This window comes from Pelobates fuscus, chromosome 4, assembly GCF_036172605.1.
Source record: "Pelobates fuscus isolate aPelFus1 chromosome 4, aPelFus1.pri, whole genome shotgun sequence".
NCBI classification, from domain to species: Eukaryota; Metazoa; Chordata; class Amphibia; order Anura; family Pelobatidae; genus Pelobates; species Pelobates fuscus.
The window spans coordinates 300,564,057-300,581,761 of NC_086320.1; the positions used below are offsets into that span (position 1 = coordinate 300,564,057).

The 17,705-nt window shown below is 42.4% G+C and overlaps 1 protein-coding gene across 3 annotated transcripts in view; it reads left to right on the forward strand.

Annotated features, from left to right (window-relative positions):
- The window catches only part of DIP2C (disco interacting protein 2 homolog C), a 446,084-nt gene that overhangs the window by 319,222 nt on the left and 109,157 nt on the right, over nt 1–17,705 (forward strand). For all 3 annotated transcript variants that reach the window (XM_063452241.1, XM_063452243.1, XM_063452244.1), the window contains 4 exons: nt 2,382–2,518; nt 3,392–3,600; nt 11,939–12,053; nt 12,784–12,985. In XM_063452241.1, the coding sequence (XP_063308311.1) occupies nt 2,382–2,518; nt 3,392–3,600; nt 11,939–12,053; nt 12,784–12,985 (663 nt within the window). The remainder of the gene's footprint in view (nt 1–2,381; nt 2,519–3,391; nt 3,601–11,938; nt 12,054–12,783; nt 12,986–17,705) is intronic.

Here is a 17,705-nt window from a genome sequence, read left to right on the forward strand (position 1 = left end):
GTAAGCTGACCATTAGCATGTTAAATATCATGGTTAGAACAACAAATGAATGGCTGTCAATCAAAAGCAAAAAAATAGTATTTTAGCATCACAATTAATTTCTCTCCTGACTTTAAGTTATGTGTAACCACCAGCATTTTAAGTGATATTCCTTCTAGGCAAAATGTTTTTATTTAAGCATTCAATGCTGCATGGTTTCATAAAAATAACATTGTGAAAACTAGCTCATTGGATATTATTATAAGATTTTTTATAGGGGCGAGTTTCCCATCTGTGGTCATGTACTACCAAGCAACCAATCTACAATGGTTGGTTGAGTGGCATGCGAAGGAACCAAAGAAGCTGTGGGTGGCGATGGAAGCCCAACAGACAAAGCGCAAAATTCCCTCCCTCTTTGGCTCCGAGGCGTACCATTCGAGACACTTTGCACAGGCAATCTTCTGATCGACGCAACGCTCAGGGTTTGGTGCTCTACTCACTACTTTAAACAACTGACCACGACCCCAAACCCACTGATACCCATAACACACAACCCAGAACTCTCAGGTGGCCTATGACCGGCCAAACTGGCCAGCTTTTAGGCCTCGGATTGGACATATATCCACCACTGGTGCACATCGATTGAACTAAAGACCCTTCCTGAGCTGATCCCTGGCAGGCAACCGACTTCCATGGAAAGGTTTTGATCCCACCAATTGCGCTCCTATTATACCTACGCTGCTGGGCAAACACAGTTCCACAGACCCCTCACACAATTCAAGCAACTTTGTACAACACAAGAACTATTATACAAAGGGATCTCCACTCTGTACACCATGCTACTTACAGGATGTGATAGACCTCCACTCTGGCTCACCTCAAGACGAAAGAGAGCTGTTGGGGAGACGCTTACAGATGGTGAATGGGACAAAATGTTCTGCCTGACACATAAATGCTCCATTAGCTTCAACTACCAGGAATTAAGCTACAAGCTCTTAACCCTCTAGTATTGAACGCCAGACGTCTTACACTGCATGAATACAGAGACTCTGTCAATGTTTGGGCGCTGCGGAGGGGAAGAGGGCACGAACCTCCACATTTAGTGATCACCCCATACTGGGCTATGGTGCATTCTAAAATCTTTGAGATTACGGGCACAGACCTCCCCACTACAATCTCTTCCGATGCTTCTACACCACATTAATAGCCTCCTATAAAAGATCCCTAACTATCCACCTACTTATGGCGGCAAAGTCCCTAACCACTACACTTTGGAAACAAACGAGTGCGCCTACCTTCCAGCAATGGGCCGTTGGATTGAAGTGATACATAATATGGAGACTGCGGATCTGAGAGACCACTCTGACAAATGTGCATTGACTTGGTACCCCTGGTTGGACTTTATCACCAAAACTAGACCTTGAAACGCTAACCTCCCCACATCCAGACGTGCCTGTCCTCCCAACACAGAAGACAGTCCGTGACAGACCAGACAACGTGCCTAAGCCCCTGAAGGCTGAGGAAAGCCAGTCTGCTCACATAATGATGATACCCTTCCCTTCAACCGTTACCGTATCTGGAACTACACTACTACAGCTCACCTGCCTCTCCCCTTTTTTGTTTTTCTTTCCCTTTCTCTTTTTCATCGTCTTCATTTTCTCACTTTTTCATCTTCTCACTTTCTTCTCTCTCTATCCCTATTCATCCTCTGCTTACCTACCCCTTACCACCCACCTCACACCACTCCCACACACACTTCCAAGTAATTCCTCCATATCTCCCCCCAAAGAACCTTTTAGTAACATGACTTCCTAGACACGCAAACGGAACATCAGTCCGGACACACATGCTGACTGTCGGCCCAACCACATCTGCCTGAAGAGGCCCATAATGCTGGGTAACCGAGGCATACGGCCCTTGATGCCGTACACCCATACACTCTGGCCAAACCATAGGCACGCAAAATATGGCTCAGCTCAGTTATTATGCATAACACACATTGCTCACTGTACCCTGTTATAACATACAAATTAACAGTAAGAAAAATATGCACAGTACACGTGATCTATGTCATAACATATGCTCCAAGTTTTTTCCTATTCTGTTTACCAACCTATGTAAAAAACAATGCTGAACTAAAGAATGTAAATGTTTTATAGAGTGCCACCCTGTTACTATGCTGATTTTAATTGGACAGAAATTATGTGTATTACTATCTTTTGAGACCTTTATGAGTCCCCCAGCAACACCAAACCTCATTCTCTTATTTGTATCTAGGACACTGAGATAACATGAGGAAAACCGCTGAAACATTGTTTCTTTTATTTTGTCAACCGATTTATCAATGGAGCATCCCAATTTTAAAATAGTTAATCGAATATTCTATTTGGTTCTCTTTTTAGCTATTATGTGTTCTGTGAAACCAGATGGAATTCCACAGCTGTGTCGGACAGATGAAATAGGAGAGCTTTGTGTCTGCGCTCTTGCTACGGGTACATCCTATTATGGTCTCTCTGGCATGACCAAGAATACGTTCGAGGTGGGTGATGTGAGGCCACTGTGTGCATGAGGAAGATGGATCATTTGTCTCCAAGAGAATATGTTCCTTGTGAACCTCTAGCCTGAAAATAGTTTAGAGTGTAATGCAAGGAAATATAACTGAAGTTTTGACTTTTCTATAATAATTGGGAATTTATTTTTTTATTGACTTTTACGAAATATTTTAATGTAAAAAGGTTTCAAGATGGCAATATATTCTCTGATAACATACATTATAATTTTCTGACATAACCTATAGAAGTCATCTGTGTTAGAGCAGTATGAACATACTTGTTATGGCTGGGTGGTGGTATATTCTGTAGGTGTAGATTGATAGACCAATAGAGTAGTATGTGAAGACTCTACCTGTAAGACTGTACTCTAAAATAAAACTGGACAGTTGAAACATATGGCAATACCTGAGCTGTTTCTAACCTTTGTCTCTTACACTCAATTATCACCTGTATATATACTCATTCCATTCTTTAATATGGCTTTCATGAACTTAAAGTCATGGTCTTACACTGTATAGTTTTAAATTATGTTGCATGTCCCATGCTCCTACCCAACCACCTATTAATAATGTTAATACTAAGTGACTTTCATAGATTAGTATAACTTATTTTTCTGTTAATACTTTTGTGGTACTTGTTATATTTTTTTTTGAAAAAAAAATGGGGGTGGGGGGGCGGGGGGATTCTCGCTGTTAATAATGTAGTGTGGCAACCTCCTCACTGTGCAATTTGATGATTTAAAATGCATGAACTAATATCTGTAAGGCTTTCCTCTCATCATAGGGTTTAGTACATAGACTTCACATTAATATGATAGTTTGTAATCTGTTATAGAACTTTGCAGTTTGATCTTTTGTTAGGTTTTCCCGATGACCAGCTCTGGAGCACCAATAAGTGAATATCCATTTATAAGAACTGGCCTCCTAGGATTTGTAGGACCAGCTGGGCTGGTCTTTGTGGTGGGGAAAATGGACGGCCTGATGGTGGTGAGTGGACGGAGGCACAATGCTGATGACATCGTAGCCACTGCCTTGGCGGTAGAACCAATGAAATTCGTCTACCGAGGAAGGTGTGTTAAAATCTAGGAGAGAAAAAAAGTACTGTAAACAATACATTGTTACAGGGATACATCAAAATATTTGTATTTATTGAAATGTTATGTTCGTCTTTCCAAGGTAGCTGAGAATTATTACGATAATAGTAAAGTACAAATAAGCATCTTCATGGGATCTTCTTAAATGGCCTTGCTAAGCATACAGTGGTATGATCCATACAGTTGTGAGCAATTATTTTTCCAACAGATCTTTAGCTTCAGAGTCCGCTTTATTCACAGTGAGAGTTGGCAGGTCATGCCATTATCTGTAAGTTACTTGTTAACTTCCAATAAATGATTGTGTTACTTTATGGCCTGTTCTTTATCACCTGTACAACCAAACATATGTCTCAGTGGTGAAACTAGGGGAGGTTGCATTGTTACATATTAATCTAGGTTGAAAAAAAGACTAAAGTCAATCAAGTTTAACCTTCAAACCTATTCAGTTATACTGTTGATCCAAATGAAGGCACAAAAAAAACAACTGTAACCATTTCCAATTATGCCACAAAAAAGGAAAAAATACTTCTTGACTCCATATTGGCAATCAGATTTCTCACTGGATTAACAACCTGTTCGCATACATACCAATTATATGCCTGAATTCGTTTTTTGCAAAAAAACATCCAAGCTTTAAAAAAAAAAAAATGATTTAGGTAGAGAATTACACATCTTTTATTGTTCTTACCAATGGTGGCTGATGAAGTTTTAAGATTGTGGGGCATCAGACTCATCCCCCAGAATGTACTTCTCCCTATACAGTACAGACATATTTATACAATACCAATAGCTGAGCATAATACAGAGATGCTCGTAAAATAAAATAAGCTGGGCACAACATAAAGATATCTACATAGAGCTACACAACAGATAGAGCTAAGCAAGATACAGAGAAATGACACAGAGAGCTGGACACAGTAAGGAAATACTCGTAACTATGCCACACAGACAGGATCTCTGCTAATGAACAAGGTAACACACAGCAGATTTTACAGACCATTTGGATACTTGTATAGTGCTATCATTTGTGTTTACATCTTCTGATACGTATGTCTTCAAACAAGTGTTCTCTGAAAATGAATGCATTATTAGTCCACGTACAGCACTTCTGAAAATGTTGGCACTTTATAAATAATAACAGTAGCACTAAATAGAAGTTAATAATGATTTCGACTAGTTGAACAATAGTGATATATTTCAAAGTGAAAGCTGTCATCTACGTTCTATAGCAAAAGGTTAAACTCTGAATTTCAGAGTTGGAAAAGTTTTGTGTCTCCTTGAAATGCTTGATTTTATTTTTATCCATTTTTTGACAATCTGTTGCCATCCCTAAAAAAAATAAATAAAATAAGTCATTATTTCCACCCATGGATACAAAGATGCTTTAGTTATTATCTTTCCACTCCAGTAAAAAACAATAAAATAAAGAGAGATTAGCTGCCAGTCAGATGAGTATCTTCAAACATCTCTGTTGCAAATAAGGATTGCAAGAGGTACAGAATATCTGATTGCAGCCGTAGATCCTATGAGACCAAAGCTCAGATCGTAGCACAAAGCAGGGATTCCGGGGATAGATCTGTGTGTGCTCCTTGCAGTTGTAGAAGTGATGGTATTGACTGGGTAAACATTCCAATCATCTTAAATAGGAGAAGATCTCTCAACAGACTAATTAGTTACATTATGGGATACTGCATGTATGCGTTGGAATTTAATGATCAACAGCACAAAGATATTTTGTTAATTGGTGAATTCAACTTTGTGTGTACATGCATCGGTACACACAAATATTAAATAATGTCATCTTTATGTTGTGCTAGCAATATTAATAGTCATCTAGTTTGCTCTTTAAAAGAGGCAGAGAAAATATTGTGCGTCAAAAGTGAAAATTGTAAATGTTGTCTGTGTCAAAAGGACATGGACAAAAATGCTAATTGTGTCAAAAAGGTTGCAAAAATTATTTTATGTAGCACCAGCCCAGCATCATTTTCACCATCCTATGTAAGTCGAACCGTATCTCGGACCTTATCTCTAACGTTCATCCTATTCCTATCAATAAGTGAGTATGACGCGAGTGTCCTTCCTGATCAACGTGGACTATAATGCTGGTGTCCTTCCGAATCAAGGCGAGAGCTGACAGCATAGTCCACTATGCTGAGAGGAGGCTAACCTGCTCACTTTCACAGCAAATACAGCACATGCACTGTAGATATTGCAACTGTTCCTATTGCGAGCGCAACTCACACTCAGAGGAATATAGCAATGGAGTGACAGACACCACTTTGTTTCAGACACCAAAGTTCTGGGAATAATGTTGTCGTAATGGGTGTAATTTGCCCCATTTGAAAAAGTGTTCGCAAGCAGATCTAATTGGGTAGGTGGTGGCAATACTTAGGTGGTATCGGGATGGAGTTAATAAATTAGTGCAATGCTCAAAGATTTTACAGATGATCAGGCGATCAATGCTGAAGAGGAAGTAAGTATTTCATTCAAATCTCCTTGTCACTGTGATAAATTATATATTCATTGCATAACACATTATTATCACTGTAACGGATCGACGGGCACCCCGACTGAGTACCTCCGTTGAAGGATGCTCCTAGCGCTTCCTAAGGACTCCAAGCACTGCAGCAGACACCACAACCACCGAACCGTAGAAGCATATGAATGCTGTAAAAAGCTGAACAGGAAAAGCATACAATCAGCTTACACTCCTGGCAATCAGCATACAATCCAATTCCCCCAATAACGAGATGACACTTCGTTTTGAGGTCAAGCAGAACTGACTGTACTGGCACATACAGCCTCTTTTATTCCCAATCCACAAACATAGTACTGCCCACAGTATATCCTCAGAACCGGGGGATCTGGGTGAACCACATATCCAAAATTCACCCAGATCCGTTCAGTAGTTTGGAAGATACAGTTTAATGCAGATTCCGCAGAACATATACAGATTATATAAAAAATAATTACTGTATAATGTGTCCCCTGTTGTATAGTTTAAAACTACTGCACGATGTCTTTGTGCACCAAATACCGGCGAGATGGCACCGTGTAGAAAAGTCACAACAGTGTCTGTGAGTTAAAATGGCCGCCATCCATTGTTCTCACCATGTGCTTCATCCATTGTTCTCACCATGTGCCTCTGATACATGAAATGGTGGCCACCCAGTAACTCCACAGTATGTCCCCAGATGGTTCTTAAAGGGCCAGTATTAGCATAATACAATACAAAATGCCCAAATCCTGTATTTAAAGGGTCAAATCTCCCAGGGGCCATAGTCAGCAGGCAGGAGGCGGGCAAACAGGCTTCTCCAATGCCCAGTGGCGAGGTTGGTTCCACCACATTTCTCCCCTTTCCCAAAAAGACTAACAAGGTATCTGGCCTCCTGTCGGTCAGTGCCTTGGTTAGTCCAGCAACCCACCCACAAAACATAGTCAGTAGTGCAGCCCACCCACAATGAAAAGTTACTGTACCTGGGGTAGTGGGTAGCTTGTCCATGTCCAGGGGCTCCACCACGGGTCTGGGGAGTACTAGCCCTCCGGATCGGTGAGTTGCTGCGTGGGCAGAGACCAGCGGTACTCTGCCCTGGTGCCAGTGCTACCACGGGAGTAGCCTGGTTGGGGCTCAGCTGAGGAGAAGGGTTAGTAGGCTCCTCCCTCTGGACCTGGTGTTGCTTCTGGAGGAGAAGACAGGCTGTCTCCCCATTGGATAAACAGCCCTGCTGCAGGGGGACAGGACCGACCGTCCCTACCCCCTGTGGTTTGGGCACAGAGACCATGGTCCCATCTGCACCGGTGTGGGGCTTATCATCTCCCCTTGGTGGGCTAGGCTGCCGCTGGGGAGGGGGGACAAGGTTCTCCCTCCCAGTAGACGACTCTGCCGCTGGGGAGCAGGACCGACTGTCCGTAATCCCTGTAGCTTGGGCGCAGAGACCATGGTCCCATCTGCGCCGGTGCGGAACTTAGTGTCTCCCTTTGGTGGGCTAAGCTGCCGCTGGGGAGAGGGGGTAACAAGCTCCTCTCCATTACACACTTTCAGCCGCTGGGTAGGGGAGACATTGCTCTCCACTCCCTGCATTTCACACTGTCGCTGGGGAAAGGAGTTACTGCTCTCTATTCCCTGCAAATCACACTGCCGCTGGGGATCTGAGCTGACCGCCCAGCATCCCTGTAGCTCACCCTACTGCTCTCCTACTGCTCTCCTGCTGCAAGGATGCTGCTCTCCTCTCCCTGCAAGGTACACTGCCGCTGGGGAGGGGAGACGATGCTGGATACCTCTGCTCACAGGGGCGCTGCACGTGTGCTAGCGTTGCCCTCAATTTGTAACTCCAAACGTTACCAGTGTCTCTGAGCTGCTTCTCCTCGCACTAGGACGCCATCCCACCGCTTGCCACCAATGTAACGGATCGACGGGCACCCCGACTGAGTACCTCCGTTGAAGGATGCTCCTAGCTCTTCCTGAGGACTCCAAGCACTGCAGCAGACACCACAACCACCGAACCGTAGAAGCGGTTGTATAGTTGTATAGTTTAAAACTACTGCACAATGTCTTTGTGCACCAAATACCAGCGAGATGGCACCGTGTAGAAAATTCACAACAGTGTCTGTGAGTTAAAATGGCCGCCATCCATTGTTATCACCATGTGCTTCATCCATTGTTCTCACCATGTGCCTCTGATACATGAAATGGTGGCCACCCAGTAAGTCCACAGTATGTCCCCACATGGTTCTTAAAGGGCCAGTAGCAGCACAATACAATACAATACAACATGCCCAAATCCTGTATTTAAAGGGTCAAATCTCCCAGGGGCCATAGTCAGCAGGCAGGAGGCGGGCAAACAGGCTTCTCCAATGCCCAGTGGCGAGGTTGGTTCCGCCACAATCACTTAAAGGGAATTATCAATGACAGGTTAACTTTAAACATTTTATCACATTTAAAACTGAAAAGGCCAGTAATATTTGGATATTACACCCTTTTGTTACCAACCCTGATTCCTATATACAAGATACCAAACAAGCCCTTCTACCTTTTGAAAATCTATCAGCACCTCCATGTACCTTGTTGGTTAGTTTAGATGTGGTATCTCTTTACAATAATATCCCTCATAATATAAGATTAAGGGCTACTTTCTACTTCTTTGTGTTATAATTGCTGAAATTTATCCTTACACATAATTAGTTTGTGATTGATGGGAGATACTACTTCCAACTGAGGGGAAAAGCAATAGGTATGACTTGTGCCCCCAGCTATGCTTATTTGTATTTTGAGTTAGTGACTGGGATTTACTAGGTGCCCTCAAAGGCAAAGATAGGTCTGGTATTACAATGGTAACAGTTTAGAGGTTCCATATCTCTCTATTTTTCGATTATAGGAATCACTTTACAGCTATCACACCAGTTTTACTAGATAGTGTAAATATATATATTTTATTTTTTTCTACTGGCTATTGCTGTTTCTAAGATACTACGTTTAGGCCTCCCTCCCCTTTTATATTCGGTCTCTTTTTCTAATTCTGAGAGCGTTATCAATAGTAGTTATTTTAGGAAATGTTCTTTTATTGAGTCTAATAAAAGTTACGTTTTAAAATATATTCACTAGTTTCCACTGTCCTATATCCTGGATGTAGCACACTCCATTCTTTGTTTTCTTACTTTCTTTTTCATTTGACTGTGATTTCAGCAAGAGAAACCTTAATAAAAAGTTTGATATCAAAGCTGCGGACTTTCTAAAAAAAAAAAAAAAAGGAAATGCAGATAATAATATGGATAGTAACATCCTCCCCACCTCTGTTGTAAGAGATCAATAAAATGCTGTATGTTTTGGTAGCTTGTTCCGCCAGTGAAATTCCCTTTGATAGCAGAGCCATTTACAAACTCACACAGTGCTCTGGGGAGACAAGGTAATTGTATGCAAAGCACGGCATTGGTCTTCAGCTTCTCTCCTATTCTGAATTCACGCCATGCTGTTAGACATAAACTCACAAAGGATACAGATGAAGCAACCTGCTTGTGTCTTTTAAAAGTGCAATCATATCATATATCCCCTGCCCATTTTGTAATGTGCTGCATAATTTACTAAAATACCTTTTGGAGATATTTAAAAAAAAAAAAAAAAAAAATCCCCAAGTCATTGTCCTTCAAGCTGTGTTTGTTTAAAGGGATACTGTACGCAGTGTAACTGCTTCAACTCATTGCAGTGATTATATTGTCTACAGTTCCCTGGCACCATAATTCTATACAGAATTAAACCTTTTTTTAATGCTAAAAGTACTGTTTACTAAAATGTGATGCCTATTTTTAAAAAGGGTTTAAAAGGTAAACCAGGAAACTACAGACCTGTGAACTCTATCTGTGGTTGGGAAATTATGTAAAGGCTTTTATGGGATTATATTCAAGAATTAATTTTGAACAATAATATCATGAGTAGAAATCAACATAGTTTTATGAGCGACAGGTTATGCCAAACTAACTTAATTGTGTTCTGTGAAGAATTGAGTGGGGATATGGATCAGGATGCTCCAGTGGATATGATCTACTTGGATTTTGCTAAGGCATTTGATACATTTGCACCCGAAAGATTACTCTTAAAACTGAAATCAGTTGGTTTAGATGAAAAATATTGTTTGTGGAGAGAAAACTGGCTGAAAGATAGAGTGCAGAGAGTAGTTGTAAATAGAACATTTTCAAATTGAACAAAAGTCATAAAGGGAGTGCCTCAGGGTTCTGTTTTATAAATCATATGAGTTATACATTAGAAATAATCTTGAGGTGGGCATTGAAAGTCATTTGTCTGCAGATGACACAAAACTGGGTAAGATAATACAGTCCGAACATGATATAATTTTGGAATAAGGAACTCACAGGCCACCTATACATAAAATGGCGTTGAGTTATCAATAGCATTAACCGAAAAGGACTTGAGAACAATTATAGATAACAAACTAGGCAACAGTAGGCAATGCTGGTTTGCCACTGCACAGGCCGATTAGGTGTAGACTTTAAAACGGCATTTGTTTTCTTCAGAGGGGATCTGATATATAGAGGGTCAGTATAAAACGTTATGTGCTAATCTGTTCATTAGCAGGAATATACAACAGACAAGACGTCACCCATTGAGACTGGAATAAAGGTGTTTTTCCTTACAGAAGAGGGAAAGGTTCTTTTTTCAATAAGAACAATAAAGATGGGGAATTATCTGCCTAAAGAGGTTGTCTTATCATCTTATAGAATTCTATAGATGTTTTTAAAAAGACCTGGATAGGTTTTTGCAAAAACAGAATATTCAAGGTTATAACCAATATGTGTGTAAACAGTTTGTTGATTCAATGAGAAATCTGATTGCCATTTATGGATTTAAGGAATGGATTTTAAAGGTTGAACTTAAGTCTTTTTTCAACCTAGATTACTTTGTAACATATAGAAGAATTCCCTTGATTGTAAATATTTTGAAGGTTTATAGTCCATAAGCAGCAAATGTTGTGAGACAAGCTGCCTGGTGCTATGTCGCAGAACAATTCCATATAAAGCAGAAAAGGCAAAGCCTCAAATTCCATTTTAAACAGTGTTGTAGAAGGAAATGGGCCTAAATATTTCTAATCCACAAACGCCTAGTTTTCTAACACATGGAACTCTCACCACCTTTGAACGTCAGTCAAATATATTCAGGTGCCTGGGAGAAGCTGACATGTTTATATACTGTCTTTAGGAGTTACTCAGTGTAAATTCTCGAGGAAACGGTTACAACACAACAACAAAATGGCTTTCCTTTAAAATGGTGTAAACTTATGTGATATTGAAACAGTGTTTTTTTTTTTTTTTTGTTTTTTTTTTTTTTCAAAAAACGGTTTTGTTGCAGGAGTAGGTTTGCAATTTTTTCATATCTTTGTTGTTGGGTTTAGATTTACTAAATAAAGATTAAAATGTAAGCCTGTCGATTTGATTATCACCAAGACTCGATTCTTGTCTTTGAACGTTTGTCCACTCTACTTAGTCTCTTGTGATGCAGCATCCGTGTGTTGGCTAGAATTGGACAAAGTGCATTGATCGTGCTAGCTTAGTCTATATGCTAAATGTGCTTTTTAAATCAAATAATTTTGGCCAATGTGAGTGGGAACACCTTCTGTCAAGCTTATAGATGCCAGTTTGCCTTCATGTTTTGGAGATATTTGGACTAGCTAAAATGGAACAGGTTTTAAATTCAGGGGGAGACTTGTTTGCAAACACTTTTTAAAATTATTAATATGGTTTGACCGTTTCATTCTATTATATTACTATGTAACTTAAACACTTTGATTCCATCTTCTCCCTGTAGGATAGCAGTGTTTTCAGTCAACGTCCTTCATGATGAGAGAATAGTGATTGTTGCAGAGCAGCGGCCAGATTCAACAGAGGAGGACAGTTTCCAGTGGATGAGCAGAGTTCTTCAGGTACACAAAGCTAACACCAACTTCTCACACATTGCAATGCAAAACAAATACCTTAATCCATCAAATAACTTGTTGAATTGAAGCACTGATTGCTGCTGCCAAGAGTGGAATTTAGATTCAGTAGGAATATATACTGATTAAATCCTGAAGTTACCTTGGTACCGCGATCGACCTCAAAGAAGTTTTATGGGATCACGGCAGCTTCACAATCAGACTTAAGAGTTCCAGGCATTTGTGGGTTGCTCCCAGATAAGCGCACTGTGCCTCTGTGAGACACCTACCGGTCTCTAATGTCATCTGGGAAGCTGGATAGGGCGCTGAGTTGAGAGGCACGGCTCTTTTAGGAGGAGGTGGTTCAAGTCCTAATTAACAGGGTGGTCTGTCACAGATAACAGAAAAATGTTATGGAGGCCTTCCTCAATAATTCTTCAGGCTCTTCTTTGTTAAAATTGAATTGCCTCTATTTACCCATAAGGGTCTTAAAAACATAGGCCACACTGTTCGCTGAAACAATATTCTCATATATTACGCACGGACGGCACCTCACAGTGTTTAATAGTATCTCAAGGAAAACTCCATTACCCCTCGTAGTAATTTTGTCAAGAGTTCAGTTGATGCATTTTGTATATAATGTGCCCACCAAATTATTGATTATCATTTGTATAATTTGTGATTCTTCACTTTAAATATAGCATGATATCTTTTTAATATGCTTTTAATTGTTCTTTAGGCTATTGACAGTATACATCAGGTCGGTGTCTATTGTCTAGCACTCGTACCAGCAAACACTCTCCCAAAAACTCCTTTGGGTGGCATTCACCTATCAGAGACCAAGCAACTGTTCCTGGAAGGATCACTGCATCCGTGTAATGTGCTTATGTGCCCACACACCTGTGTAACGAATCTGCCTAAACCACGGCAAAAACAGCCAGGTGAGTCAATATGAATTTTTGTGAAATCCATATAGTTTTAAGGACTCAATTTAATAAGCTTTCCAAATGATTCATGGCGGTTAGAAAAACGTTCCAGATAATTTATCCAAGGGACCAATAAAATCTATGGGAATTTTTGTAGATAAATCGTTTGGAATATTTTTTAACAGTATTCTAACAGTAAAAGTATCAATTGGAAAGCTTATTAAATCAAGGCTTAAGTCCTTTATTTTTGCATAAAATGGTTCAAATGCAGTTTTTTGATTTGTGGATCTGTATTTCAACTTTTGAGCATCAATGTTGAACGTGGCTGAGACAGAATGTATCCCATAATACATATTATAAATAATGTAAAAATGGTAAAAAAAAAAATAACCCAAATAACAGGAAAATACTCTGCTGGTTTCTTCATAATTTTCAACCTTATTATAAAATTGTAGATTATGCTAGCTTTAGTGTACTGATAATCTTAATTTTATTAATGACAGGAGGCGAGTATTTGCTTAAGACTTTCTTTACTTAAGCTTCACAGCAGCACTTTTTTACTTAGTAACAGGATAACCAATCAGAAAAATTTAACATGGTATAAAAGTCCCTCCCTGTGACGTCACTTCCTCTTTCTGGCTGCGAACAAAAGGAACGGGAAAACTGTAAAGGGAACCGATGAGAAATCCGGAAAAGCCAGACGAGAAAGTTGATGCTTGAGAGGGAACAGGAACGAAAACATGACTTCTAGTAGAGCTGAGATGAAGCTTGAGATGAGACAGCAGCTAGACTTGTCCTCTTGAGGGGCTTTACGCTGAAACGAGAGAGCAGAGTCGAAACCAAGGATTAATCCGAGAATTGGACTTCTAAAATTATGGTGTCCAGTAATTAGAAAAAATCATATATAATAGACCACCTCCCCTAAAGTGTTAATTTATATAACCATGGAGAAAAATCCTTAGCCCCCCCTGGTAGAATATACATAGCGTGTTACTCATATCTTAGATAAACTTACCTAAAGAGGCAACCTAAGGGGGGGGAAGAAACGAAGGTGAATGGGTGGGAAATACTCGCCTCCTGTCATTAATAAAATTAAGATTATCAGTACACTAAAGCTAGCATAATCTACAATTTTATAACATGACAGGAGGCTTCGTATTTGCTGTTTTAACGCTCCCCCAGGAGGGCTAAGGAAGCGTGCCCAGCTGGACGAAAGTAGAAGTTGCGGAACGTCTGTTCCCTGGACCAGTCTGCTGAGTGAAGGATGTCCCGAAGAGAGGCTCCAGCGTTGAATGCTCCTGATGCCGCCGCACCCCTGATGGAGTGGGCTCCGAAGGAAGTTTCAATCCCGGCTAGGGAGAGCAACCACCTAAGCCATCTGGCAAGGGTTGTGGTTGATACGGGATGATGGGGTCGGACGTATGAGATCAATAGTTGGCTGGAGGAGGTTGAACGTAGAGAGGAGGTGACTGATAAATAACGAGAGAGAAGAGAGACCACACACAATTTTGGATGGTTAGGGAAATAAGGGTAAAAAACTGAAGAGGAGTTTGATTTTGTCCGTCTGGATACGGAAAAGGTGACACCTTCTGGGGAGAAGTTGATAGCGTTATGGTCGAATGCTCGAACGTCTGATACTCTTCGGAAGGAGATGAGGCAAAGTAACAGAGTGAATTTTGCTGAGAGTTGACGTAGGGTTAGATCCTCGTTGTTCGGCCAAGCTTCAAGGAAGCGAATCATGACATTAACGTCCCATAGGTGGGAGTATTTCGGTGTTGGGGGACGAGCTAGTTTAATGCCCCGCAATAGTCTACAAACCAAAGGGTCCTGGCCAACCGGAGCTCCCTCTAAAGGCACGTGGGCCGCTGAAATTGCTGACCGGGCAACGTTGATGGAACGGTATGAGCGGCCTAAGTCGAATAGATGTGAGAGGAAATTCAAAATGAACTGTCTAGGGGCTGTAAGGGGATCGGTATTCCGTTCCAGGCACCAATTGCACCAAGCACCCCAGGAGGAAAGGTAGCATCTTCTGGTTCCAGGTGCCCAAGAATCCCAGAGGAGTTCCTTAGTTCTCTGCGATAATTCTCCGAAATTCCAGGATCCCCTGAAAGAGTCCAAGCCACTAGTTGGAGGTGGCCCTGAATTATCATCGGATGAGGGTTTCCTTGGGGGTCCTCTAGCAGGTTGGGCCATGGAGGTAGAAGGAGGGGATGTTGGCAGGATAGGTCCAGGAGATCTGGGAACCATGCTTGGCCCTGCCAGAGCGGGGTGAGCAGTACCAGCGTGACTTGTTGTCTGCGGATCTGGAGAAGGACTCTCGGGATCATTGCGAAGGGAGGGAAGGCGTAGGCTCCCGTTGTCGGCCACTTTTGAAGGAAGGCATCTACCGCCAAGCATTCTGGGTCTGGTAGCCAGCTGAAGAAATGTGGGACTTGAAAATTCGTTCGGGAGGCGAAAAGGTCCAGAGTAAACGGTCCTCGGAGCTTGGAGATGTGGAAGAAAACTGATTCGTGCAGGCGCCAGTCGCTGACGTCCCTCCAATGCCGGGAGAACCAATCCGCAGTAATGTTCGTTTCTCCCGGGAGATATTCTGCTCGAATTGTTATGTTGCGTTGGAAGCAAAAATTGTAGATGTCCTTTGTCACTTCGGATAGGGTACGTGATCTGGCCCCTCCCAGTTTGTTGATGTATTGGACAGCTGAGATATTGTCCATTCGAAGGAGGATACAGCAGTCTGAGAGGTGGTTGGCCAGACTGCGGATTGCGAACGAACCTGCAATTAACTCCAGACAGTTGATGTGGAGAGAGTGTTCTGCCGCGGTCCATGGTCCCCCGGTGGAAGTTGCATGACAAGTTGCGCCCCAGCCTTGGAGGCTCGCGTCTGATTCCACCACGAAGTCTGGAGTGGGGCCGAAAATTGCTTTGCCATTCCAGGCAGACATGTGGCGGAGCCACCAGTTGAGTTCCTCCCTCACCTCGGTAGTGATCGGGACCCTCTGGTCGTATGATGGATGGGTCTGGAGGAACTGAGCCTTCAGACGTTGCATGGCCCGATAATGGAGGGGACCTGGGTAGATCGCCTGAATGGAAGCCGAAAGTAGGCCTACAATCCGAGCTAAACCTCGGAGAGGGATATCCACTTGTCGAAGCGTCTTGCGTAGTTCCTTCCTGATCGCAGTTAGTTTGGCTTGAGGTAGGCGGAGAACACAGGTAGAGGAGTCGATCTCGAAGCCGAGAAATTGAATAATTTGGGATGGAGACAGTGAGGATTTCGCCTTGTTGATGACGAATCCCAAGGATTCGATCAATGAAGATGCGTAGTTCGTTTGTGACTGTAGACTGGATGCGTCGTCGCAGAGTAGTAAGAGGTCGTCGAGGTAGATTAGGCAGCGAATGCCTCTTGCTCGAAGATGCGCGGTGACTGGTTTGAGTAGTTTGGTGAAGCACCATGGAGCGGAACTCAGGCCGAATGGAAGGCAGGTGAATTGGAAGACCCGGTGGTGCCAAAGAAAGCGGAGGAAACGTCGGCTGGATGTATGTACCGGTACGGAGAGGTAGGCATCCTTGAGGTCGAGTCTGGTGAACCAATCTCCTGGTCGGAGGATGTCCCTGAGTAGATGAATCCCTTCCATTTTGAAATGCCTGTATATCACGAAAGTATTCAACTGACGAAGGTTGATTACTGGGCGAAATTCCCCTGATTTCTTCTTGACTAGGAAGATGGAACTTAGGAAGCCTTTGTCGTGTGGAGCTGGTTGAATAGCTCCTTTTGTTAGTAAGGAACGTAGTTCCGAATCGAGGAGGGTGGTTTGAGCTCTTGACATTATCGGGTAATGGGGAAAACCTGTTTGAGTAGGAAGAGAATAAAATTCTATCAAATAACCCCGGACTGTGTTTAGAACCCAGGTATCTGAAGACAGCGTCTTCCACATATCTAGACAATGTAATAACCTGCCCGCATGATAAATCGTAGTAAGATGAAAGGTAGGAAGTCTCACCTGTAGGGTATCTGTTGCGTCCACGGGCTCTGCTTCCTCTTCCCCTGTCTGCTCTTTGGGTGTAGAAACCCCTTGACTGGTAGTTGGGGAAGAAGGATGAGGTGGGGGGTCGCTGGCGTTGGCCTGAGGCCCAGAAGCGGCTGACTGTACGACCCCTTGAACGGCCAGCCCTTCCAAAAACCCGAGAGGGTTGTTGGTGGAATACTCTTTTCATGGATGATTGTGCTTTGTTCAAAGTAGTGTATAAGTTTACATGCTTGTGTAACTCTTTGATATAGGGTTCTCCAAATAATAGACCCTTAGCCTTGGGGCCCAATTCTTTGGTGCCCAGATCAGTTAATTTGGCATCCATACGCAGCAGCACTGCTTTTCTACGCTCCGTACATAGGGAAGTATTTGCATTGCCCAGCAGGCAAATGGAGCGTAGTGCCCATTCTCTTATAACCGATGGGTCTAAGGGGCCCTCGTTAGTGAGGGCTTCATCAGCCAAAAGTAGAATTCTTGCCAGGGGCCCCAGGACATCCAACATCTTGTCCTGGGTGAGGCGTAGGCTGCGCTCAATGCCCTTTTTAGGGTCACGGCCAGTTCTGGCTAGGTATGTGCAGAGCATTGGATCGAACTCCGGGGTCATGGCTACCTTGTCCGGCAAGGTCGGCCTAGGGCATTCCGCTCTTAGGCGCTTGCGGACCTCTCGGTCTAGTGGTCTCCTGATCCAGAAATGGATATATTGGGAGAGA